This window comes from Oncorhynchus tshawytscha, linkage group LG04 (assembly GCF_018296145.1).
Source record: "Oncorhynchus tshawytscha isolate Ot180627B linkage group LG04, Otsh_v2.0, whole genome shotgun sequence".
NCBI lineage: Eukaryota > Metazoa > Chordata > Actinopteri > Salmoniformes > Salmonidae > Oncorhynchus > Oncorhynchus tshawytscha.
The window spans coordinates 50,724,830-50,752,153 of record NC_056432.1 but is presented as its reverse complement, the minus strand read 5'-3'; the positions used below and the strand labels follow the sequence as shown (position 1 = coordinate 50,752,153).

The window sequence follows — 27,324 nt, the reverse complement described above, 5'->3', positions numbered from 1 at the left end:
AGCAATGCTTTGGAATAGCCTTCAAATTAGGAATTTGACAGCCTCTCTCATCTTTTTAAGTGGGAGAACTTGCACAATTGGTGGCTGACTAAATACTTTTTTGCCCCACTGTATGTGTGTCTGATGGCAGTGTATTCCAGACATGGGAAGCTCTCACAGAGAAAGCACATTTACTAAAGGTGCTTTTCCTTAAGGGAACGATACAGTCACCTCTCATGGCAGACCTTGTGGATCTGCTGCCATATGTTTGGGTTTTCTGTTTAACAAAAATACTGAGTGGAGGGGGAGCCAGGCCATTTAGGATCTTGAATACAAGACGTGTCGGTGTATTGCACGAGATTTTCCCAACTCAGGAGCTCATGCTTTCTGAGGATGTAACAGTGATGATGGCTATTGGGCTTCCTATCAAGCACTTTGAGAGCCTATTTGTAGACAGACTGAATAAGTTTTAATGTTGTACAGCAAGCTTGGGCCCAACTAGTCAAGCAGGGGAGTATCATAGATTTGAAGTACAGTTTTGCTTCCTCTGTAGTCAAACAATTTTGTATAAATCGGAAATTAGCTAGGTTGAACTTGGTTATTTGAATGACCTTTATCACATGCTTTTTAAAAGAGAGGTTGGAATCAAGTATGATGCCAAGGTACTTAAAATCAGATACTTCCCTGACACATAAACATCTGGCTCAGTAGCATCTGTTGCCCTCTTTGTGAAGAACATGCAAACAGTTTTTTTCACATTGATGCAAACACGAGTCACTGAGCCACTTTGTAACCTGGACCATTACAGTAGTGAGTTCTTGTGCAGCTTGTTGTTTGCTCTTTGCATGCACATACCTGTATATCACTGTATAATTTGTATACATTTGAACTTCAGACGCAGTACAGACAGAAGGCAGATCATTAATGTACAGCCTGAACAGGAGGGGCCCCAGTATTGACCCTTGGGGCACTCCCACATCATAGCTAAGAGTGGGCGACAGCTCATTGCTCACTCTGACACACCGAGTTCTGCCTTCAAGGTATGATTTCATCCATCTCAAGGCATCGGGGGTAAAAGTTGAACTTGGACAATTTTGTGATGAGAATCTCATGGTTAACAGTATCAAAAGCCTTCCTTTTGATACTTTGATATTGTCACGCAGTTTTCTGTTCCTCCTGAGAGCACTAACAGTCAAATGCATTCTCTCCATTGCCCACACGCACTTTAAACATTTGGATAATAAATCATTTAAAGGCTGACTTTGGTTAATTTTATGCATTCATGAAATAAATAGTTTTAGCTGACATGTTGCGGTTCTGATAAAGGTGCACATGGGCCTATTTATATAATGAATATGAATTCAGAGGGCAGAAATTAAATATTGAAGCATTAGACCTCTCACTAAAAACATCAGACATACAAAAATGATACTTAATCCGTTTTGCAGCATGCACATTTATTCAGATTACAACTGCTCACTTTATGCCCTCATTTGTAATGCAAACCCAGGCATCAGGGCGACCACCCGTTCCAGGGTTAGGACTTGAAAATGAGCCGGAGCTGAGCGGATCACCAAAACTAAAAGGTATTTTGGTTTCAGTGTATATAGCCTATTGATGTGTAGGTATACTGTGTATTAAAATCAATAATTGTGTACTAAAAACGTGAATGTGTTTTTGCAGAGCATACAACCATGCCAACAACCAGCCGTGGAGATCAGTGGACAAAGGGCTGGACAACGGGCCGCAACGAGAACATTCATGGTTCCCAAGAAAGCGGTTAGTTTTTCTAGATTCTTATAATGTGATGGATTTATATGGAGATTTTTAGATTATGCTAATTTATTCCCGCTCAGTAATGGACATCAACCTTAGCTAGCTAACATTTGCTAGCTAGGCTAATTGACTAGACTTAATTTTGGCACTCATGTTTGTTCTACATAGCATATTTCTGAACTTTCTAAAACATTGCCTCCTGCTGAACGCATCCAGGTTGTTGGCTATAGCTAGCGAATGAGGTGACATGACTGAACAATATGCAGCCAAAACAAATGATTAATGGTCCGGTCCGGAAGTATCGTAGTTTTAGAATGGCCAGTGACATGTTTTATGAATGCAAAATGCAGCCTACCAAAGCACAATAAAAAATAAAAAAACTTACCAACGGTATTACGGGTCATATCTTTTGAACTGTAGCCAAAGGGCTAGAATCAATCCATTTTCTCTGAGGAAAAAAGGAGATGAAGCTACATTCGCTACATACAGTGCCTTGCAAAAGTATTAATTCCTCTTGGTGTTTTACCTATTTTGTTGCATTACAACCTGTCATTGAAATGGATTTTTATTTGGATTTCATGTAATGGACATAAACAAAATAGTCCAAATTGGTGAAGTGAAATTAAAAAAATTCTAAACATTTTTAAACTGAAAAGTGGTGCACGCATACGTATTCACCCCTTTTGCTTTGAAGCCCCTAAATAAGATCTGGTGCAACCAGTTACCTTCAGCAGTTACATAATTAGTTAAGTAAAGTCCACCTGTGGGCAATCTAAGTGTCACATGATCTCAGTATTTATACACCTGTTCTGAAAGGCCCCAGAGTCTGCAACACCACTAAGCAAGAGACACAACCAAGCAGGTGGCACCATGAAGACCAAGAAGCTCTCCAAACAGGTCAGGGACAAAGTTGTGGAGAAGTACAGATCAGGTTGAGTTACAAAAAAATATCAGAAACTTTTAACATCCCACGGAGCACCATTAAATCCATTATTAAAAAATGGAAATAATATGGCACCACAACAAACCTGCCAAGAGAGGACCGCCAACCGAAACTCATGGACCAGGAAAGGAAGGCATTAATCAGAGACGCAACAAAGAGACCAAAGATAAGCCTGAAGGAGCTGCAAAGCTCCACAGCGGAGACTGTAGTATCTGTCCATAGGACCGCTTTAAGTTGTACACTTCACAGAGCTGGGCTTCACGGAAGAGTGGCCAGAAAAAAGCCATTACTTAAAGACAGAAATAAGCAAACACGTTTGGTGTTTGCCAAAAGGCATGTGCGAGACTCCCCAAACATATGGAAGAAGGTACTCTGGTCAGATAAGACTAAAATTGAGCTTTTTGGCCATTAAGAAAAACATTATGTCTGACGCAAATCCAACACCTCACTCCGAGACACCATCCCACAGTGAAGCATGGTGGTGGCAGCATCATGCTGTGGGGATGTTTTTCATCGACAGGGACTGGGAAACAGGTCAGAATTGAAGGAATGATGGATGGCGCTAAATACAGGGAAATTCTTGATGGAAACCTGTTTCAGTCTTCCAGAGATTTGAGACTGGGACGGCGGTTCACCTTCCAGCAGGACAATGACCCTAAGCATACTGCTAAAGCAACACTTGAGTGGTTTAAAGGGAAACATTTAAACGTCTTGGAATGGCCTAGTCAAAGCCCAGACCTCAATCCAATTGAGAATCTGTGGTATGACTTAAAGATTGCTGTACACCAGCGGAACCCATCCAACTTGAAGGAGCTAGAGCAGTTTTGCCTTGAAGATTGAGCAAAACATCCCAGTGGCTAGATGTGCCAGGCTTATAGAGACATACCCCAAGAGACTTGAAGCTGTAATTGCTGCAAAAGGTGGCTCTACAAAGTATTGACTTTGGGGTGGGGTGAATAGTTATGCACGCTCAAGTTCAGTTTTTTTGTCTTATTTCTTGTTTGGTTCACAATAAAATATATTTAGCATCTTCAAAGTGGTTGGCATGTTGTGTAAATCAAACGATACAACCCTCCCCCCAAAAACATTTTCAATTCCAGGTTGTAAGGCAACAAAATAGGGAAAAGTCCAAGGGGGTGAACACTTTCACAAGCAACTGTAACCTGTATATGAAAGTCAGTGTGAAAAGTGGGAAGGTTGAGCAAGACTACAAATTCAACGGCAGACTCTTGTTCTATAGCCTTCTCAAAGGAGAGAAAAGCATACCGTAGCTAGACTGTTGTTTTAATATTAAACTAAATTCTGCTATTGTTTTTAATTTCATAAAGCAGCTTATGTTTCTTAACCAGGCAAAGGGTAGCTAACTAAAAGGCTGGTGGTGACTGGTTAGCTAAGGTGAAGCAAGAATCGCTGAGCGGAGTTAGTCTGCCCAAACTCATTGTTTGCGCCTGGTTGATGTAGGCTGTGTTTGCTGGGTGGGAGGTGTCCTGCCCACTGTTCAAAAGAACTGTGCTGCGTATCTGTGCTGCTTAGATTAATTGTCCTTATCACTGAAAACCTCTCACTCTCCTAATTATTGTACAGTCCTTTAAGTTTAGTAAACTTAAGTTATTATTATTTTTTAAAATTATTTGTTGTTATAAATGTATAGTTTTTTTCTGGGTCTATTTAGTCTGTTATATGCTTGTCTATTCCCACTGAACAATAGGTGTTTCACAATTTTTGTACACGAAATTAACACTGTATTTGAGGCTGCAGTGCATGTGCTTTTTAATCCTACAGTTACAATTAACAACAATTCCATTCAGAATATTAAGTAGCAGCCTACCTGTTGGCTTTTGAAGCCTATCCGTCTCCTTTACCTTTTCATTCCATCATTTTAATTCTATCTTCAATTGATTAGATACCTCCTAACCTTTGCCACACGCAGAGGCTCTATGACTATAGCCTATTGCCTGACAACGACAACAAGCTACATGCGCCACTCTCGTGAAAAGCAAGAGCAGCAGCATAAATAGTACAATTTCTATCTCTCTCTCTCTACTGCAGCGGTCGGTCCCATTCAGTTCTGTATGTGTCCTTCCAGACAAGTCAGTTACAATTACGCAGACCGGAGACTCATGACTATCAGATCAAACCCAGACCTATGACATTATTTCGAATTCTGGATCTGGATCTGCTCGTGAAAACCTCTACAGTGCACACCTCCCAACTGAACTGGGACCTGCTAAACCAGGGATGTCACACTCATTTTGGAATTGTTTATGCATCGAACAGCCCCCGTGATATGCAGCTTTTCAGGGAAGCTAGAAACCATTATACACAGGCAGTTAGAAAAGCCAAGGCTAGCTTTTTCAAGCAGAAATTTGCTTCCTGCAACACTAACTCAAAAAAGTTCTGGGACACTGTAAAGTCCATGGAGAATAAGAACACCTCCTCCCAGCTGCCCACTGCACTAAAGATAGGAAACACTGTCACCACTAATAAATCCACTATAATTGAGAATTTCAATAAGCATTTTTCTACGGCTGGCCATGCTTTCCACCTGGCTACCCCTACTCCGGTCAACAGCACTGCACCCCCCACAGCAACTCGCCCAAGCCTTCCCCATTTCTCCTTCTCCCAAATCCAGTCAGCTGATGTTCTGAAAGAGCTGCAAAATCTAGACCCCTACAAATCAGCCGGGCTAGACAATCTGGACCCTTTCTTTCTAAAATTATCTGCTGAAATTGTTGCCACCCCTATTACTAGTCTGTTCAACCTCTCTTTCGTGTCGTCTGAAATTCCCAAAGATTGGAAAGCAGCTGCAGTTATCCCCCTCTTCAAAGGGGGGGGGACACTCTTGACCCAAACTGCTACAGACCTATATCTATCCTACCCTGCCTTTCTAAGGTCTTCGAAAGCCAGCCACCGTGCTTCTACACCTGCATTGCTTGCTGTTTGGGGTTTTAGGCTGGATTTCTGTACAGCACTTTGAGATATCAGCTGATGTATGAAGGGCTATATAAATACATTTGATTTGATTTTGATTTGATTACCAACCATTTAGAATCTCACCATACCCTCTCTGCTATGCAATCTGGTTTCAGAGCTGGTCATGGGTGCACCTCAGCCACGCTCAAGGTCCTAAACGATATCTTAACCGCCATTGATAAGAAACATTACTGTGCAGCCGTATTCATTGATCCGGCCAAGGCTTTCGACTCTGTCAATCACCACATCCTCATCGGCAGACTCGACAGCCTTGGTTTCTCAAATGATTGCCTCGCCTGGTTCACCAACTACTTCTCTGATAGAGTTCAGTGTGTCAAATCGGAGGGTCTGTTGTCCGGACCTCTGGCAGTCTCTATGGGTGTGCCACAGGGTTCAATTCTTGGACCGACTCTCTTCTCTGTATACATCAATGATGTCGCTCTTGCTGCTGGTGAGTCTCTGATCCACCTCTACGCAGACACCATTCTGTACACTTCTGGCCCTTCTTCGGACAGTGTGTTAACAACCTTCCAGGCAAGCTTCAATGCCATACAACTCTCCTTCCGTAGCCTCCAATTGCTCTTAAATAAAAGTAAAACTAAATGCATGCTCTTCAACCGATTGCTGCCTGCACCTGCCCGCCTGTCCAACATCACTACTCTGGACGACTCTGACTTAGAATACGTGGACAACTACAAATACCTAGGTGTCTGGTTAGACTGTAAACTCTCCTTCCAGACCCACATCAAACATCTCCAATCCAAAGTTAAATCTAGAATTGGCTTCCTATTTCGCAACAAAGCATCCTTCACTCATGCTGCCAAACGTACCCATGTAAAACTGACCATCCTACCAATCCTCGACTTCGGCGATGTCATTTACAAAATAGCCTCCAATACCCTACTCAACAAATTGGATGCAGTCTATCACAGTGCCATCCATTTTGTCACCAAAGCCCCATATACTACCCACCATTGCAACCTGTACGCTATCGTTGGCTGGCCCATTGCTTCATACTCGAAGCCAAACCCACTGGCTCCATGTCATCTACAAGACCCTGCTAGGTAAAGTCCCCCCTTATCTCAGCTTGCTGGTCACCATAGCATCACCCACCTGTAGCACACGCTCCAGCAGGTATATCTCTCTGGTCACCCCCAAAACCAATTCTTTCTCTGGCCACCTCTCCTTCCAGTTCTCTGCTGCCAATGACTGGAACGAACTACAAAAATCTCTGAAACTGGAAACACTTATCTCCCTCACTATTTTTAAGCACCAGCTGTCAGAGCAGCTCACAGATTACTGCACCTGTACATAGCCCACCTATAATTTAGCCCAAACAACTACCTCTTTCCCTACTGTATTTATTTAATTTATTTATTTTGCTCCTTTGCACCCCATTATTTTTATTTCTACTTTGCACATTCTTCTACTGCAAATCTACCATTCCAGTGTTTTACTTGCTATATTGTATTTACTTTGCCACCATGGACTTTTTTTGCCTTTACCTCCCTTATCTCACCTCATTTGCTCACATCGTATATAGACTTGTTTCTACTGTATTATTGACTGTATGTTTGTTTTACTCCATGTGTAACTCTGTGTCGTTGTATGCGTCGAACTGCTTTGCTTTATCATGGCCAGGTCGCAATTGTAAATGAGAACTTGTTCTCAACTTGCCTACCTGGTTAAATAAAGGTGAAATAAAATAAAAAATGCTTCCTGACGGTCTAGCTTTAGTTTTTGCACTGATTGTTAGCAAGCTGGACAGAGTAAAGACACTGCAAATGTAGGTCTATCTTAATTTCTACTCAGTTCCAATTTGATTTTAGTAATTTTCATGTCGATTAAGATTTGCCCCCCCCAAACAAAAAAAAACAGCCCATATGTTTGACACCCCTAAACAGTCATACAGTGAGCAATGATACAATTATATTCAGCAGCAAGACCAGGAACCAGCAGGGAGTTTGAGTGTATGTGTGTGTTTGTGACAGAGTAGAAGTGTGTGTTGTTCTCTGTGTTCATTCTCTGTCTTGACTTTGAAGTAGGTGTGTGTGATGTTACAGCGGGAAACGAGATGTGAGTGTGTGTGCAGATAGTCGTTTCGTGTATGTGTCGTTCTGTATTTCTTGCTTTGTTCCTGTTTACTAGGTAGTAACCACTAACAAAGTAGTTGTGAGGTGGAGATGTGTGTAAGTCAGAAAAGCTATATCTTGTGTGTGTGCGTGTACACCCATACGTTTGTCTGTGTTAACACAGTGAAGTGTCAGTGTGAGTGCATTCTTGGATGAGGTGTAGGTGTGGTGTGTGTGTGTGTTAGTCTTACATTGCAGGAGCAGAGGTAGCAGAATGTGATTGTGTGTGTGTTTGCCCTACCTTGCAGGAGCACAGGGAGCAGTGGTCCAGGCTGTGATTCCACTTCTGTCCGTTGTGTTTGAGGCCCTCCTCGTAAAGACAGTCTCCACTGCAGGCCGGTCCAGATGTGCACATACAGTCAAAACCACCTGGAAGGTTCACACACACACTGTCGTTCCAGCAGGTGTGTGTCTGCGTGGCACACTCGTCAATGTCTGAAACAGAGAATAGCTGCTTTACCTATCAAAAACAAGAATGTGTGGCTTTCTTTGTGACGCCATTTTCCCCTCTCCATACTCCAGTTTAGTCTAGAGGGGTGGGGGGGAATATTCCATTAAAAAAATCAGCCGTTTCCAGCTACAATAGTCATTTACAACATTAACAATGTCTACACTATAGTTCTGTAGCAGAGAGAACAGTCTATGACTTGGGTGACAATTTTATGGCCTTTCCTCTGGCACCACTTATAATATAGGTTCTGGATGGCAAGAAGCTTGGCCCCAGTGATGTACTGGGCCATACGCATTACCATCTGTAGCGCCTTACGGTCGGATGCCAAGCAGTTGCAATACCAAGCAGCGATGCAACCCGTCAGGATGCTCTCGATGGTGCAGTTGTTAAACCTTTTGAGGATCTGATGACCAATGCCAGATCTTTTCAGTATCCTGAGGGGGGATAGGTTTTGTCGTTTCCTCTTCATGACTGTCTTGGTGTGCTTGGACCATGTTAGTTTGTTGGAACTTGAAGCTCTCAACCTGCTCCACTATAGCCCCGCCAATGAGAATGGAGGCATAATCGGTTCTCCTTTTCCTGTAGTCCACAATCATCTCCTTTGTCTTGATCACATTGAGGGAGAGGTTGTTGTCCTTGCACCACACAGTCAAGTCTCTGACCTCCACCATATAGGCTGTCTCATCATTGTCGGTGATCAGGCCAACCACTGTCGTGTCATCAGCAAAATTAATGATGTTGTTGGAGTTGTGCCTGGCCGTGCAGTCATGAGTGAACAGGGAATACAGGAGGGTTGAGCTGTAGTCAATGCATATCATTCTCACATAGACTTGAGCCATGACCAGCCTTTCAAATCATTTCATGGCTACAGATATGAGTGCTACGTGTTGGTAGTCATATAGGCAGGTTACCATTGTGTTCTTGGGCACAGGGACAATGGTGGTCTGCTTGAAACATGTTGACATTACAGACAGACAGGGAGAGGTTGAAAATGTCAGTGAAGACACTTGCCAGTTGGTCAGCGAATGCTCGGAGTACACGTCTGACACGGATTACCTTGTGAATGTTGACCTGTTTAAAGGTCTTACTCACATCGGCTGCGGAGAGGGTGATCACACAGTCGTCCGGAACAGCTGACGCTATCATGCATGTTTCTGTGTTATTTGCCTCGAAGCGAGCACAGGAATTATTTAGCTCATCTGGAAGGCTCGTGTCACTGGGCAGCTCTCGGCTGTGCTTCCCTTTGTAGTCTGTAAAGGTTTGCAAGGTCTGTCACATCCTACAAGCGTCGGAGCGCTTATAGTACGATTTGGTCATAGTCCTGTATTGATGCTTTGCCTGTTTGATGGTTCATCGGAGGGCAAAGCAGGATTTCTTATAAGCTTCCCGCTCCTTGAAAGCGGCAGCTCTACCCTTTATCTCAGTGCGAATGTTGCCTGTAATCCATGGCTTCTGGTTGGGTTATGTAAGTACAGTCACTGTGGGGACGACGTCCTCGATGCACTTATTGATAAAGCCAGTGACTGATGTGGTGTACTCCTCAATGCCATCGGAAGAATCTCGGAACATGTTCCAGTCTATGCTTGCAAAACGGTCCTGTAGTTTAGCATCTGCTTCATCTGACCACTTTTTATAGCCCAAGTCAATGGTGCTTCCGGTTTAAATTTCTGCTTGGAAGCAGGAATCAGGAGGATAAAGTTATGGTCTGAATGCCAAATGGAGGGCGAGGGAGAACTTTGTGCGCGTCTCCGTGTGTGGAGTAAAGGTGGTATAGATTTTTTCCCCCTTTGTTTGCACATTTAACATGCAGATTTGAATGTCCCGTTGGTAGGATATACGTGGTTTCAGTTCGTCCCATTTATTTTACAGCAATTGAACGTTAGCTAGCAGAAGGGAAGGCAAGGGCAGAGTAGCCACTCGTCGCCTGATCCTCACAAGGCATCCTGATCTCTTTCCGCGAATCCTACGTTTCCATTTCCAGCGAATCGCGGGGATCTGGGTCTATCCCTCGCGTCCGACTCATTTAAGAAGATCTCGTCCAATTTGAGGTGAGTAATCCTAGTTTTGATGTCCAGAAGCAACATTGTGCACACAACAAATTACGAACAATGCGAAAAAACAAACAAAATAGCATGGTTGGTTATTAAGAGTCCATTTGTAATTTAATCAAAACAGATATGATCTAATTAACAGCTTTCCATTGTACAGTGCCATGTGAAAGTATTCATCCCTCTTGGTGTTTTTCCTATTTTGTTGCATTTGTTTTTATTTGGATTTCTTGTAATGGACATACACAAAATATTGCAAATTTGTGAATTGAAACATAACATTTTTTACTGAAAAGTGGTGCGTGCATATGTATTCACCCTCTTTGCTATTAAGCCCCTAAACAAGCTCTGGTGCAACCAATTACCTTCAGAAGTTACATAATTAGTTAAATAAAGTCCACCTGTGTGCAATCTAAGTGTCACGTGATCTCATTATTTATACATCTGTTCTGAAATGCCCCAGAATCTGCAAAACCACTAAGCAAGGGGCACCACCAAGCAGGTGGCACCACGAAGACCAAGGAACTCTCAAAACAGGTCAGGGACAAAGTTGTGGAGAAGTACAGATCAGGGTTGAGTTATAAAAAAAAGATCAAACTTTGAACATCCCAAAGAGCACCATTAAATCCATTATTAAAAAATTTAAAGAATATGGCACCACAACAAACCTGCCAAGAGGGAGCCGCCAACTGAAACTCATGGACCAGGCAAGGAGGGCATTAATCAGAGATGTAAAAAAGAGACCAAAGATAACCCTGAAGGAGCTGCAAAGCTCCACAGTGGAGATTGGAGTATCTGTCCATAGGACCGCTTTAAGTTGTACACTTCACAGAGCTGGGCTTCATAGAAGAGTGGCCAGAAAAAAGCCATTACTTTCAAGACAGAAATAAGCAAACACGTTTGGTGTTCGCCAAAAGGCATGTGGGAGACTCCCCAAACATATGGAAGAAGGTACTCTGGTCAGATGAGACTAAAATTGAGCTTTTTGGCCATTAAGGAAAACATTATGTCTGACGCAAATCCAACACCTCATCACACGAGACACCATCCCACAGTGAAGCATGGTGGTGGCAGCAACATGCTGTGGGGATGTTTTTTATCGGCAGGGACTGGGAAACAGGTCAGAATTGAAGGAATGATGGATGGCGCTAAATACAGGGAAATTTTTGAGGGAAACCTGTTTCAGTCTTCCAGAGATTTGAGACTGGGACGGCGGTTCACCTTCCAGCAGGACAATGACCCTAAGCATACTGCTAAAGCAACACTTGAGTGGTTTAAAGGGAAACATTTAAATGTCTTGGAATGGCCTAGTCCAAGCCCAGACCTCAATCCAATTGAGAATATGTGGTATGACTTAAACATTGCTGTACACCAGCGGAACCCATCCAACTTGAAAGAGCTGGAGCAGTTTTGCCTTGAAGAATGGGCAAAAATCCCAGTGGATAGATGCGCCAAGCTTATAGAGACATACCCCAAGAGACTTGCAGCTGGTATTGCTGAAAAAGGTGGCTCTACAAAGTATTTACTTTGGAGGGGGGGGTGAATAGTTATGCACGCTCAAGTTCAGTTTTGTCTTGTTTCTTTGTTTCACAATAAAAAATATTTTGCAAGTGGTAGGCATGTTGTGTAAATCAAATGATACAACCTCCCCAAAATCCATTCTATTTCCAGGTTGTAAGGCAACAAAATGCCAAGGGGGTGAACACTTTCGCAAGCCACTGTACATTTTTAATTATAGATAGTGATGTTACCCTGTGTATTACTGACCATTGTATCTCTGCATGATTGATGCATCGCTACATCCTGACTTAATTGGAGAAATCATGCTCTTCTGACAGTAACAGAGATTGGGATCACATGTAATGCACTACACAGTATTTGATATTGATTTATATATACATTCATGTTGTATGTTGTATTCTCATTGATTGTTAGTCCGTGTCTACTATTTATATATGTTTTATTATTGCTGTTCTCATGATGTGCAAATCAAATTCCATTCATTCATTCATTTATTCAGACTACACAACAAAAGACTGCAACATGCAGCACAAAATAAATCTGCATAGCCATGCTAACAGCCCCCTCCCCCTCCCCTGTAATATGTGACAATTTTTATACAGCTTTACCAACTGAGCTACAGAAGACCAAGATGGACAGGAGCAGTAGAGATGTAGACAACCAACAGAGGTGGAATATAATGACTGTATACTAACCGATGCAGGAACTCCCGTCGATCAGGTAGGAGCCATTGTCATGGAAACCGTTCCTGCACTCACAGTGGTACCAGCCCGGCAGATTGACACAGCGGGAGTGAATGTGGCACTGGATCAGGACCTCCGCACACTCGTCAATGTCTGGTGGAAACACAGTATATCTGATGCCATCAACATGATCTTTTCACAAAGATCATATGAATTACTTAATCTATATGTAATTATATAACATTTGCACTTAAGGCAATCCCAGCTGTCTCCTGATTGTTAGAATCAGTGGCGAGCTGTCCATCAGGGCAGGTGGAGCAGAGCCCCACATGTTTTGAACCCCACCTGTTTAGCTAACAAAATTTGAATACTTTTTTGGGGGGGCGGTTGCCTGTTTTGCATGTTATTGTGACATTTATAAGTGTCACATATCAGTTTGCAAACAATGTAAAACATTTAAAAAATGGAGTTAATAAATCTGCATACAAACATCTTTTTTGCTTTCTTGAGTATGGCATCTCCAAAATGCACCATAGTTTAGTGCTTTCTGTAGTCGTGAGGCAGCCAACGGGAAATACGGAGCATAGGGGTTGGTAATGTTCTCTAGTTGCACCATGATTGGCTCAGTGTTCTGTCACTTATGGGGACACATCACAGCAAAATCTACAGGGAGAGCTCGGAAATCCAAGCCCCTCGGGTGCTGCCATAGATTTACATTCAGTGGAGTGGTTGTATGGTCCAAGTCTGTGTTTAAGGGTCTCTTTTCCAAGCTTAAAAGGATAAACATTTACATGCAACACCAAGGGACAGAAAAGTTTGAATACATTGACCATGCTGTCAATTCATCATGACTTCTGCCGCGTTCAAAACAACTGGAAACTTGAAACTGGGAAATCTCAGACTTCAGTGAGTTCAAGACAAATGGGAACTCAGGAAAAAAACGAGCTCCTACTGGAAAAACTCAGAATACCAAGTTGGGAACTCGGGTCTCTTTCTAGAGCTCCGACCTGAAGATCACTGACATGATTTAACCTTGTTTTTTCCCCGAGTTCACAGTTGTCTTGAAAACACCATAAATCCATAGAATGCCAGACTTTGATGACACAATTTGCCCACAAGAAGGGCCACAGCACCACCTTCCTGTTCAAGTGAGCACAGTACAACAAGGTAAGTCCAAAAATGTATTGTATGCTGCTGCATAAAATATGTAATATGCCAGGGAGATAGCATTACTTTCTTAGCTACAGTATACCTATGTGTATGTTGTGTAGTAAGCTGTTATAAGCCCATATGCCTCACCATATTAATTTGGTCCATTTCCCCCTCATAACTTAGTCTACTGTTCTGACTTGGTGGTGCGCATGTAGCCTATAGACTGTTTTAGAGAAATGTCATCTTTGAATATTGTAGGAGCTTTCATTGTCTGCTTATATGACTCCTTTATTTCTCCTACGGTTCTGACTTGGTGTACAGGGAGAATACTATAATAACGGCCAATTTTCTGAATTCTGTCGCTGTACATTTCAAAAGTGCAAAACAAATTGTTCTATTGACTACAACCTTCCTAGCTCGCTCATTTATGTCTTAATCAAAATTACGGATTGCCTCTTATCCAATCTTCGTTCCCTTATGCCATCATTTGAACATCTCAATTGTCAGAAGAAACCACATTTGTTTCAGCAAGTCAGCCATGTTTTTTTAAAGCAGTAAATGAGACTGAATTAACTGTTTCACTGCCAGACAAGGCTCCGATGATAGCCATTTGTAGCGGTTGTAAAGTAAGCTCTGCTTTTGGGACAGCTTTATGCAGGCCCTAACAGTTTTGGGCACCGTTTGTCACCGTCATAGTGAAATTAATGTATTGCTTAGTGTTGTGTAGTGGCTTTGCTGGTGTCACGTGTGCTCCCTCTCCGGCCTCGAGGTCACCAGGCTGCTCGTTATGGCGCACACCTGTCACCATCGTTACGTGCACCTGCGCGTCAGACTCACCTGGACTTCATAATTTCCCTGATTACCTTCCCTATATATATATGTCACTCACTTTGGTTCCTTCCCCATGCGTTATTGTTTCTGTTCCTGTCTGTGCATTGTTCGTATTATGTTTCGTTCATTAAATTATTTGCTTCCTGATTCTCAACACACATCGTTCCAGCTGGCATGCATAATTTTTTGCTTGTTTGTTTGTCCCACCAAGATTTACATGCTAAAATTTCCAACAGGTTACAATACATGTGTACTACTGGATTATTAATGTATGTATAGGCCTGTTATCATCAAATAATTGTCTAAAATAAAAATAAAATGCATTTTAAAAGAATCTGCAAAAGTTTCTGTAGGAACCACACAGTGCTTATGCTAGCTAGACCCATCTCTGCTGTGAGTGTGTACAGGGTTGAGAATGACTGGCTGGAAACATGCATATCTCCTGTCCTTTAGCCTATCGGATTTCCTGTTATCTACCTATTGCCTGATCTCCTGGACTACGCTACAAGCCTTTCCCTGCCTGTACTGTTGCCCTTTTGGACCCCTTGTGTATGACCTTCTGCCTGCCCCTGGACCCAGCTACCTGCCTCCTCCTGTGGTCCCTTGCAATAAACACCTGCTGCGCCTGTCACGCCTGCTCCCGCTCTTCCCTTCCCATGGCGCTTGCATCACACGCTCCTGCCATCCATCACTCACACCTGCCCTCCCTCGTCACTCGCATCAGCGCTATTGGACTCACCTGGACTCGTCACATGTTCTTTTCCTCCCCTATATTTGTCTGTTCCCTTGCTCTGTTCCCCGCTGCTGCATTGTAATGTTTTTGTCTTTTGAATTAGTTTCCAACGCTGTTCCTGTCTCGTCTCTGTCCGTTATAATTAAATGTTTTACTCTCAGTACCTGCTTCGTCTCTACAGAGTCATTCCGCGTGACAGAATGCAGTAGCCAACATACGAAGCATCGGGGAGTACTGGCGTTCCGGTTGGAATGGTGGCAGCGGCTCTGGGTCGCCACCGTTGGAACCGGGGAAGCCCAGCCAGCTCATCTGGCTTTCACGCCCTAGCTGGCTTGAGAGGTTTCCTTGCCCCGGTTGGCTCGGAGGGCGTCCATCCCACGTTGGGCCTTAGACGGATCGTCAGTTCTTGTTCGCCCAGCTGGTCCAGGAGTTTTTGTCTTTTGTTTTGTTGGTGACGTCGGGGTGGATCCCGCCACCGATGGAACCAGGGGTGCCTAAGCCAGCCCGTCAGGCTTTCACACCCTGGCTGGCTCGAGAGGTTTTCCTGGCTTGACGGCTTCCCATCCCACGTCACACTCCACTGGATCATCGGGCTCCCCCTCTGCTGCGGGATCGACAGGCTCTCATGCCTCAGCCGGATCGCCAGGCTCTCACGCTACTGCCGGTTCATCGGGTTTTCACGCCCCAACCGGCTTGCACAGTGCCCATGTCTCGGCCGGTTCGCCCAGGTGGAACGCCGGGTGGTGTCCCAAGAGGGAGGGGTACTGTCACGTCTGCTCCCGCTCTTACCTTCCCCTGGCGCTTGAAGGCACCAGATTACCTCTGCATCACAAGCTCCTGCCATCCATCAATCACACCTGCCCTCCCTCATCACTCGCATCAGCCTTATTGGACTCACCTGGACTCGTCACATGTTCTTTTCCTCCCCTATATTAGTCTGTTCCCTTGCTCTGTTCCCCGCTGCCACATTGTATTGTTTTTGTCTTTTGAATTTGTTTCTGACGATGTTCCTGTCTTGTCTCTGTCCATTATAATTAAATGTTTTACTCCTCGTACCTGCTTCGTATCTCCAGTGTCATTCCGCGTGACAGTTCCCTGCACTTGAAACCAGGTCTCTGTCTCCCCTCGTGTTCATTACATTGCCAGGGATGTAGTGCTGCAGTAGTGTGGTGGAGCGACGCTCCCTCGCTTTTTTTCAATTTGAGAATACACGGAGCAGTTAAAAATATTTGTGGAAAATGAATTCTGATAAATTCTATTTAATTACAACAAAAATTCCATGAAAATGATGGAATGACAAACTGAATAAATATAGCAGCCTATAGGTAAATAGTGGGTTCTTCCTTGTCTTAGGTCTCTCTCTGGCAATGGTGTGACAAGAGGCTTGTCGGTCAGAGGCTTGACCACTTTTAGCGGGCCAAATCTGACATAAGAAGAGCCACAGACAGAACTCTATCAGGGGTTGCTAAAACGGCTGTCCTCAAAACAGTTTGTTATGGACTTGGGGCTCATGTAGGCCTATGACACACTTGAACTCGCCCTACAAGTGCTAAGTTTACAGAAATGTACCGCCTGCTCTGGTCATGCTGATCAAAACCCTTTTTTGTGCTGCCTAAGCAATGCTGTGCTGTGTGGGCCTACAGTGGCAGTTCAGGAGGAGAGTCAAATTATTGTTTTGTTGTTAAGGCCTAGTCCCCAAAAATGTGCAATATCTTTCCTGCAGACTAGCCTACAGCCTATGTTCTGTTTCAGAAAGAGAGCAGGAAGGTGAGAAGGAGTACCGGAGGTCAACTTTGATACCTTGCTACTACTATTCTGAACAAAAATATAAACGCAACATGTAAAGTCTTGGTCCCATGTTTCATGAGCTGAAATAAAAGATTCCAGAAATGTTCCATACACACAAAAAGCTTATATTATTTCTCTCAAATGTTGTGCACAAATGTGTTACCATCCCCTGTTAGTGAGCATTTCTCTTCAATTATCCCTCCTCCTGACAGGTGTGGCATATCAAGAAGCTGATTAAACAGCATGATCATTACACAGGTGCACTTTGTTCTGGGGACAATACAAGGCCACTCTTAAATGTGCAGTTTTGTCACAGATGTCTCAAGTTTTGAGGGAGCATGCAACTGGCATGCTGACTGCAGGAATGTCCACCAAAGCTGTAGCCAGAGAATTGGATGTTAATTTCCCTACCATAAGCTGTCTCCAATTTCATTTCAGAGAATTTGGCAGTACGTTCAACCAGCCTCACAACCGCAAACCGCAAACCACATTATGAACCTCCACATCCAGCTTCTTCACCTGCTGGATTGTCTGAACCTGAGCAGTATTTCTGTCTATAATAAAGCCCTTTTGTGGTAAAAAAAACAACTCATTCTGATTGGCTGTGCCTGGCTCCCCAGTGGGCGGGCCTATGACCGCGACCCTGCCCAGTCATGTGAAATCCATAGATTAGGTCCTAATGAATTTATTTCAATTGACTGATTTCCTTATACGAACTGTAACATTTACATTTTTGCATGTTGCGTTTATACAACCTTCTGTAGCCGAGGGAAGGAAAAAATTACTTTATTTGGGAAGTAATCTAATTCTGTCACTATCAATTGACTAAGCTATTCACTTTCTGTAAAATAGATGTTTAAACCCAGACAGCTTTTAAGGAAACACTTACTCTCATTGGGTTAAGGAGGAAGAGTAGCCAGCAGTTAAAGCTTACATTTTTCTGTGTTCGGTTGGTCTACTGTCCGTCATGTAAAGGTAGGCCTAACTTTTGAAAGTACCATGCTCATATTCCTAATCATGTCTCAGATTAAATTATTTTCAAACAGGGACAGTCTCGCTGCAAACAAGACACATGGATTTTTCAGTAGATTAATATAAGATGAACACTTAGGCCTATCTCTGTCCATTCTTAGTCTGTAATTTTGGTAGTTTGTGTGTTATTAAAAAATATTCTGCTAACATGTAAAATGGGCACCCAAATCATGCCCACCTGCCCCAGATTGTGATTGCGTAAACAGTAATTATGTGCTGGCTATTCCAAACGAAACATCTACAAGTGTTTTATTACTTAAATAACTAGCTAATAAAATTTGATCTTACAGTGTTAGGCATTCACAAGGCAATTCAGAGAAAAGGATCGCAATTTTGGTGCACAAGGAGGAGTCATGAGCGCAAGTTTCTTAACAATTAACACATTCTGTTCAGAACAACCCAACGTATGACAACATGTAATCCTGTAACAGTACATCAAACGTAGTGATCATAAACATTGAAAATGTATATGAGTTTTATGAAATGGAGAGGTCAAGTACACATTTGGACTCACAAGTGTTTGGCTTGCTTGAATAACAAAGTTTTTCAAAATACATTGAGTCATCTTAATTTATAGCATCTCTCCAAAAAATGTAAATATGTCAAAAAGTTGCCCAATTAGCGGGAGGGATGGCAACTTCTTGTCGCGCACAGTGCTCAAGCTCAGAATCAGTCCAAACCCATATAGCATAGAGCCAGAACTTTAATATCATGTATGGTATGTTACTGTACAGCCAGTAGTTTGACCAACAGAGGGCATCTTTGAGAAGCATTTGATAGCCTTCAGTAGTGGCTGTACTAGATCATTTAAAACCTTTTTTGTAAGAACATAGTATATGGGACTGATTTTAAGAAATGTTGCTTAATTAGAGCAATATTATGAAGTTTCTATTTCTATATGGGTTTCCTTTAGGATGGAATGGAAAATATGGCGCTGTACAACATGACGGTCGGGAGTAGGCTAGAGTACTGGGCTATTTAGCTAAAGAATCCCCGTGTCATGCAGGCACGCAGAAGACCGGCTGTGCATATAAATAAGAATTTGTTCTTAACTGACTTGCCTAGTTAAAGAAAGGTTACACTAAGAGCATATCATTTCTACACCCTAATTGTACAATTGTAGTCTGGCCAATACCCAAATGAAGATTCAGTGAAAATAAAAATCTTATTGATTTATCGAGACCAGTCCCCATGCTTGTCTCAGAGCAGCGTGAAACTGTGCTAAAATAGTTGTTGGCTATTGCTTTAAGTCCTATTGCGCCTAACTTCAATATGCTCTTTAAATAAATAAGACCAACACCACTTTTAACAGCACATTACTCAACACCAGTGAGACTCATGTCGCCTACGGTAGGACCTACAGTATATCGAAAAATATGTGCTCTCCGCCAATAATTACATAAAAAGCCACCTCATGGGTCTCCCGGTGACGGCCGGCATGGGTATCGAACCTGCATCTGTAGCAATGCATTTTTCACTGTGGGAGCCCCCATCCACTCGGGGGCCCCCATCCACAAACTATTAAAATAGAGAGAGGTGTTGGTAGAGGTATATTGTCCTGCTAATAGCCGCATTATGTAGGTGCCGGCTATATGACTGTGCTATCAACTTGATAATATATAACGGTATTTGAGGTTATTTCGTTTTCAAAAAAACGAAAGTGAGCGATTTTAATCTGAATAAAGTCCAAAATAATATTTGTAAAGGCCAAAACATTTATGTTTTTAGAGGGATAGAAACGCTGGGCTGATTGTGAGCCGCCCATAAAGGCCAAAATTAGCCCTGCTTAATAGCCATAATGGTGCCATACAACGTGACCGTGTGTGTTTGAAAAAGTATTTTCCAGTAAGCAACCATTTGTTTACCATCAGACAACTTTGTTCCAACATTTCTGCAATTCAGTGATATTTATTCCCATAGTAATTCATTATGGATCCATAACTAAATAAACATTGGCATTTTGAAAGAGTATTTTTATCATTTTATTAATGAAAGCATAACAGTGCCGATGAAGAAATACAGTACTGTACAGTATATGCTTTTAAGTTTGGATAAAAAAGCATTTTGAAGATATAAACCACCTGCATTTGTTTATGAGGCTATAGCAGAACATAAAGGTCCGTACTGCCCTTGCTGTGCCTGGTGAGCAGTTGGTCAAGTTCTGTTGTCAGAAGAGGAATGGAAATGTCAGGGTGAACTGACGACGTGATGAACCAACCAGGTATTTTCAATCAATCAACTTTATTTATAAAGTTCTTTTTACATCAGCCGATGTCACAAAGTGCTATACAGAAACCCAGCCTAAAACCCCAAAAAGCAAGCAATGCAGATGTTGACTCAACCTGTCGGTAGAGCTCACAGGTGTGCCTAGCATGGATTGTGACTCCCTCTCATTTCTCGCTCTCAATTGGGATTCAAATTGATTTAATTGTATTTTCTTCTCATCTACACAAAATAGTACTCTGTCAAAGTGCAAGATTTTTGTAGATGTGTTTTAGATTAATGCAAAATAAAACACTAATATATAGAATCTTGATTAGATAAGTATTCAACCCCTGAGTCAATACATGTTAGAATCACCTTTGGCAGTGATTTTTAACCTCTTGGGTAGGGGGCAGTATTTTCACCTTCGGATGAAAAGAGTGCCCAAAGTAAACTGCCTGTTACTCAGGCCCAGAAGCTAGGATATGCATACAATTGGTAGATTTGGATAGAAAACACTCTAACGTTTCCAAAACTGTTAAAATAATGTCTATGAGCATAACGGAACTGATATGGCAGTCAAAAACCTGAGAAAAATCCATCCAGGAAGTGGAATTATTTTCATGTGGCTGTTTTTAAACTCAATATCTATAGATAATATAATGGGTTAGGAATCAGATTACAGTTCCTATGGTGTCCACTAGTCTTTAGACAGTTTCAGGCTTTTATTTTGAAAAATGACGAGTAACAGCCATTTTGGTCAGAGGAACTTTGTTATTTTTCCTTTCTATTGAAAAATTATGATTATAAAGACAAACAACCTGAGGAGTAATTATAAACATCGTTTGACATGTTTCGACAAACTTTACCGGTACTTTTACCTTTTACCTTTTATTATGTATTCGTCTGCCTGCTGTGACCTTGGAGCCATGGGATTTCTGAACAAAATTGAGTTTTTGGGACATAAAGAGGGACTTGATCGAACAAAACAAACATTTACTGTGTAACTGGGAGTCTTGTGAGTGCAACCATATGAAGATCAAAGGTTAGTGATACATTTTATCGCTATTTCTGACTTTCGTGACTCCTCTACCTGGCTGGAAAAGCTTGTATGCTTTTGTGAGCTGGGCGCTGTCCTCAGATAATCCCATGGTATGCTTTCGCCGTAAAGCCTTTTGAAATCTGACACAGCGGCTAGATTAAAAGGTAGTTCATCTTTAAACTGATGTATAACACTTGTATGTTAGGAATTTTTATTATGAGTATTTCTGTTTTTGAATTTGGCGCTCTGCAATTTCACCGGATGTTGGCCAGGTGGGACGCGTCCCACATACCTTGAGAGGATTTAAGTAAGTGGGGCGGCAGGGTAGCCTAGTGGTTAGAGCGTTGGACTAGTAACCGGAAGGTTGCGAGTTCAAACCCCCGAGCTGACAAGGTACTGGACTTGAAAAGCGGCTACTATAAGGTCGAGGTGGAGGGCGATAAACCTAAAACAGCCTTTACCACTCTTTTTGGAAATTGGCAGTTCAAGATGATGCTGCAGGGATTGACCAATGCACCTGCTACTTTCCAACGGACGATGGAGAAGGTGATGGGCAGGGATAAACCTGGATGAAGCCATTGCTTTCCTTGATGACCTCATAATCTTTTCTAAGACGCTTGAGGGGCTTGTCATTTCTGAGAGGGGAATCAAGCCTGATGAAAACAAAGGGTCTGTATTCAAGACCTGGCCTGTTCCAAGGACCATAAAGGAAGTAAGGGCATTCCTTGGTTTTTCTATATTACAGAAGGTTTGTTCAGAAATATTCAAGGATTGTGAAGCCACTAAATTATGTTCTCGTCAGAAATCCCTCCGTGAAGAAGAAAGGGCAGCCTATGAAGAGCCCACCACTCTCAGGACAATGGGATGATTGTTGCCAGAGAGCTTTGAGACAATCCTTGAGGGCGGCACCTGTTCTTGCATTTGCAGATTGGAGGATTTTATATATGCGTAATACTGATGCCAGCACTTCAGCCCTTGGTGCAGCCCTGGATCAGATGCAAGATGGACAGATGTGGGTAGTTGCATATGCCAGCCAATGTGAATAGAACTATCTGGTCCATAAGCTGGGGTTTCTTTCTCTCAAGTGGGCAATCACTGATAAGTTCCAGGACTACCTCAATGGCTGTGAATTTAGAGTGAGGAGAATAATGAGACTGAAGTCAAGAGTGAGGGAGTTGACTGATGCAGATGCCATAGTGGATAAGGCTGTCCTGGATGCAACTTCACAGGTGCACATGGTGACAAATCAACAATCAAGCAAGAATACGCATACATTCAAACACACATGGATGAAGAAGATATAGATGCCAATAACACTGCCATGGTGGAAAGTCTTGAATCAAGAGAAAGAGCCGTACCATTGGATTTTGAAGAACCACAACAGTGGCCAGGTCAACCCTACTTGCCTGGGTTAATAGCAGCAGATTGGTATAAGCTTCAGCAGGAAGACCCACAACTCTCAGTGGTAATACGCTGATGAGAAGTGAGAAACAAATGATGCAAGAGCCAACGGTAGTCAAGATAATGCTCAGAGAATGGGATATGTTTGTTCTCAGAGAAGCAGTGCTATTTTGAAAGGTTGGAGAACCTTTCTTCCAAATGGTAATATCCATAAGTCACAGGCAATGTGCTATAGAGGGTATCCATGAAGAAACGGGGTACTGCCGTACTGAGAAATCTGGATCTTGCAGGGGCCTACTTTTACTGGCCTAGAATGGAGTTTGAAGTGGACAAGTGTAAAAAAGTCTGAGGTGCGTGTTGCGTAAGGGTAGGGATAGAGTGCAAAAAATCTGCAAACCTAGTGAATATCAAAACATCTATACCCCTAGAACTAGTCTGTATAGATTCTCTCACTTGAACCTGACAATTCAGACACCAGAAACATCTTACTAATGTCAGATCATATTACAAAGTACTCTTTAGCTATCCCAACTATAGACCGAACCGCCAGAGCACTTTGGGACAATTTGATTTTACATTATAGATTTCCTCAGAGGAGTCATAGACCAAGGCACCAATTTTGTTGATATCAGAATTATGTTTCATTGCTGGCGTCAAATCACGAACAACCCCTTACCACCCCTGTGGTATTCCTGTTGAGTGGTTCAAAAGGACTTTATTGGACATTTTAGGTACACTGAGTGACAAGAGAAAAGATTGGAGGCATTATGTGAAACCTCTAGTGCATGCATACATGCACTTGCAGTGACACAACAGATGAGACTCCATTCTTTCACATGTTTGGGCGACAAGCTTGGTTACCCATTGACCTTTGTTTTGGCCTGAGTCCAGCTGGCCACAATGGAACCACGCACCAGAACTACACTAAAAGGCTAATAAGATGACTGAAATACGCTTGCAGCCACCACTAACATTGAGTGGCTGCTGCCAACACACTGACTCAACTCCAACCACTTTAATAATGGGAATTGATGGGAAATGATGTAAAATATATCACTAGCCACTTTAAACAATGCTACCTAATATAATGTTTACATGCCCTACATTATTCATCTCATATGTATACGTATATACTGTACTCTATATCATCTACTGCATCTTTATGTAATACATGTATCACTAGCCACTTTAACTATGCCAATTTGTTTACATACTCATCTCATATGTATATACTGTACTCAATACCATCTACTGTATCTTGCCTATGCCGCTCTGTACCATCACTCATTCATATATCTATCTTTATGTACATATTCTTTATCCCCTTACACTTGTGTCTATAAGGTAGTAGTTTTGGAATTGTTAGCTAGATTACTTGTTGGTTATTACTGCATTGTCGGAAGTAGAAGCACAAGCATTTCGCTACACTCGCATTAACATCTGCTAACCATGTGTATGTGACAAATAACATTTGATTTGATTTGATTTGAAGTTGGCTGTGAAATCTGAAGAGAAGAGTCAGAGGGCCAATAAATGCAGATGGGAATCAAAAGCAGTGACAATTTTAGCATGTAAATCTTGGTGGGGCAAAAAAAAGAAGTTTGGATGTATGGCAGCAAAGCCACTACACAACACAAAACTTAAGAATACATGAATTGCATGACAACAGTGAGAAACGGTGTCCACAAACTGTTAGGGCCTACATAAAACTGTCCTAACAGCAGTCCCAACATCTTAGCACTGCTATACCTGGCAATCAGCGGAGCCTAGTCTGACAGCAAAACAGTTAATTCAGCCTCATTTACTGCTTTAAAAAAATAGCTGATATTTTTATTTATTTAACTAGACAAGTCAGTTAAGAACAAATTCTTATTTACAATGACAACCTTGCCAAACACAGAGGACGCTGGGTCGATTATGCGCCGCCCTACGGGACTCCAATCACAGCCGGATGTGATGCAGCCTGGATTTGAACCAGGGGCTTCTGTGATGCATCTTGCACTGAGATGCAGTGCCTAGACCCTTGCACCACTCAGGAGATGATATGGCTGATTTGCTTAACTTCTTAAAGGTATAGGGGGCAGAATTTTCACTTTTGGATAAATAGCGTGCCCAATTTCAACTTGCTGCTACTCATGCCAGGAATATAAGATTTGCATATTATTAGTAGATTTGGATAGAAAACACTCTGAAGTTTCTACAACTGCTTGAATCATGTCTGTGAGTATAACAGAACTTATGTAGCAGGCAAAACCCCGAGGACTAACCATTCAGAATTCCTTTTTTTAGGTCTCTGTCTGTTCAGTGGGTTCTCATTGGGAAACTGTATTTCTTAGGAACTTGTTTTCAGTTCCTACCGCTTCCACTGGATGTCACCAGTGTTTAGAATGTAGTTGAGGTTATTCCTTTGTGCAATGAAGAAGTACGGCTATCTAGGAACTGCGTAACACTGTTGAGAGTTGCGCAAGACTTGAAAAGTAGCTTGGTTTGTTGTCTTCCTGTATTGAACACAGATAGACCCGTCTTCAATTTGATCGATTATTAACGTTTAAAAATACCTAAAGTTGTATTACAAAAGTAGTTTGAAATGTTTTGGCAAAATTTACAGGCAACTTTTGAAATATTTTGTAGTGACGTTGCGCAATTTGGCAGCTGTTTTTTTCTGGATTAAACACGCCAAATAAATGAACATTTTGGATATATATGGAAGGAATTAATCGAACAAAAGGACCAATTGTGATGTTTATGGGACATATTAGAGTGCCAACAAAAGAAGCTTGTCAAAGGTAAGGCATGTTTTATATTTTATTTCTGCGTTTTGTGTAGCTCCTGCAGGGTTGAAATATGCTACCCTCTTTGTTTACTGTTGAGCTATCATCAGATAATAGCTTCTTATGCTTTCGCCGAAAAGTATTTTTAAAATCTGACATGTTGGCTGGATTCACAACGAGTGTAGCTTTAATTGAGTATCATACATGTGTGATTTAATGAAAGTTTGATTTTTATATCATTTATTTGAATTTGCCGCGCTGCATTTTCCCTGGCTTTTGGCCAAGTGGGACGCAAGCATCCCCTATATCATAAGAAGTTAAACAAATATGGTTTCTAATTACAATTGAGATGTACAAACTATGGCATAAGGGGACAACCAGTCATTTTGATTAAGACATTAATGATCGAACTAGGACAGAGGTCAATAGTATTTGTTTAGCACTTTTGAAATGTACAGCGACAGAATTCAGAACATGGGCCATTCGTACAGTATTCTCCCTGTACACCAAGTCAGAACCGAAGGATAAATAAAGAGGGCATATAAGCAGACAATGAAAGCTCTTACAATATTTGATTATAACATTTCTCTTAAATAGGTTACAGGCTACATGTGCAACATCAAGTCAGAACAGTTTGAATGAAATTATTAGGGTGAGGCACATGGGCTGCTAACATCTTACTACACAACATACACTTAGTATTACTTTCTTAGCTACAGTATACATATCTCCCTTGCATATTACATCATTTATGCAGCAACATACAATACATTTTTGAACTCACCTTGTTGTGCTGTGCTCACTTGAACAGGAAGGTGGCACTGCGGTCCTTCGTGGGTAAATTTTGTCATCAAAGTCTGGCATTCTCTGGATTTATTGTACTTTCAAAACAACTCGTAAAAAAACAAGACGACTGCCATGAACAGTCTGGCATACCACCACAAATTAAGTACCACGGTGTCCACTCATAGAAAAGGAGATGTAATGGTGTATTGCTTGAATGTCATGTGCCATTAACCTTGTCGCAAAGTTATTGCCTAGGTCAACCAAGATGCCAACCGAATGAGGTGATTGGGAAATACAGCCACCAAAAGGACAATTCGTGGCCACTTCTACATTGTGGTTCACATCTTGGGAAAACCGTCCAAGTTGAAACCACAAGGGGGGACTGTTTCGACGAAGAACCCATGAGGGGGGTGGAGTGGGTGATGGAGAAACAGAGATTCCTAAGTGCTAAGTTCGATCAGTCGATCACAAGACAAATTAACTGCTCCCACTTTACAATGCTGAATGGTCTGAGGAGATCAAGAGACAATTACAGACCATCTTTACCAACTCACATGTTAAAAGGGTCAACACATTAGTGAAGCTAGTTGGGCGGACGGGAGCGGGCAGCGACCGGTTGAAAAGCATGCATTTGGTTTTGCTAGCGTTTAAGAGCAGTTGGAGGCCACAGAAGGAGTGTTGTATGGCATTGAAGCTCGTTTCGAGGTTAGTTAACGCAGTGTCCAAAAAAGGGCCAGATGTATACAGAATAGTGTCGTCTGTGTAGAGGTGGATCAGGAAATCACCCGCAGCAAGAGCGACATCGTTGATGTATACAGAGTAATTGCATACATAATAGTATCATCCGCATGTACATACAATTAAAACATTTTAACAGATTGTTCAATAGCATTTATATAAATAGTGAAAAGAACAGGTCCTAGTATCGATAATCCTTCAACAGATAATCATAAAACAGGTGTCAGAGCCCAGCCCATAGCATGATCAACAGTGTCAAGCGCCTTTGACAGGTCCACAAAGAAGGCAGCACAATGGTTGCTGTGATAGTGCTGTGCCCTGTCCTAAACCTTATGGATTGGC

General features: G+C 42.1%; 1 protein-coding gene across 1 annotated transcript in view; it reads right to left on the bottom strand.

Annotated features, from left to right (window-relative positions):
* Nucleotides 1-27,324, bottom strand: part of LOC112248956 (protein kinase C-binding protein NELL1) — a 412,284-nt gene that overhangs the window by 6,016 nt on the left and 378,944 nt on the right. The window contains exons 16-17 of the mRNA XM_024418430.2: nt 12,519-12,659; nt 8,045-8,238 (exon numbers count right to left, since the gene is read on the bottom strand). Of these exons, the coding sequence (XP_024274198.1) occupies nt 8,045-8,238; nt 12,519-12,659 (335 nt within the window). The remainder of the gene's footprint in view (nt 1-8,044; nt 8,239-12,518; nt 12,660-27,324) is intronic.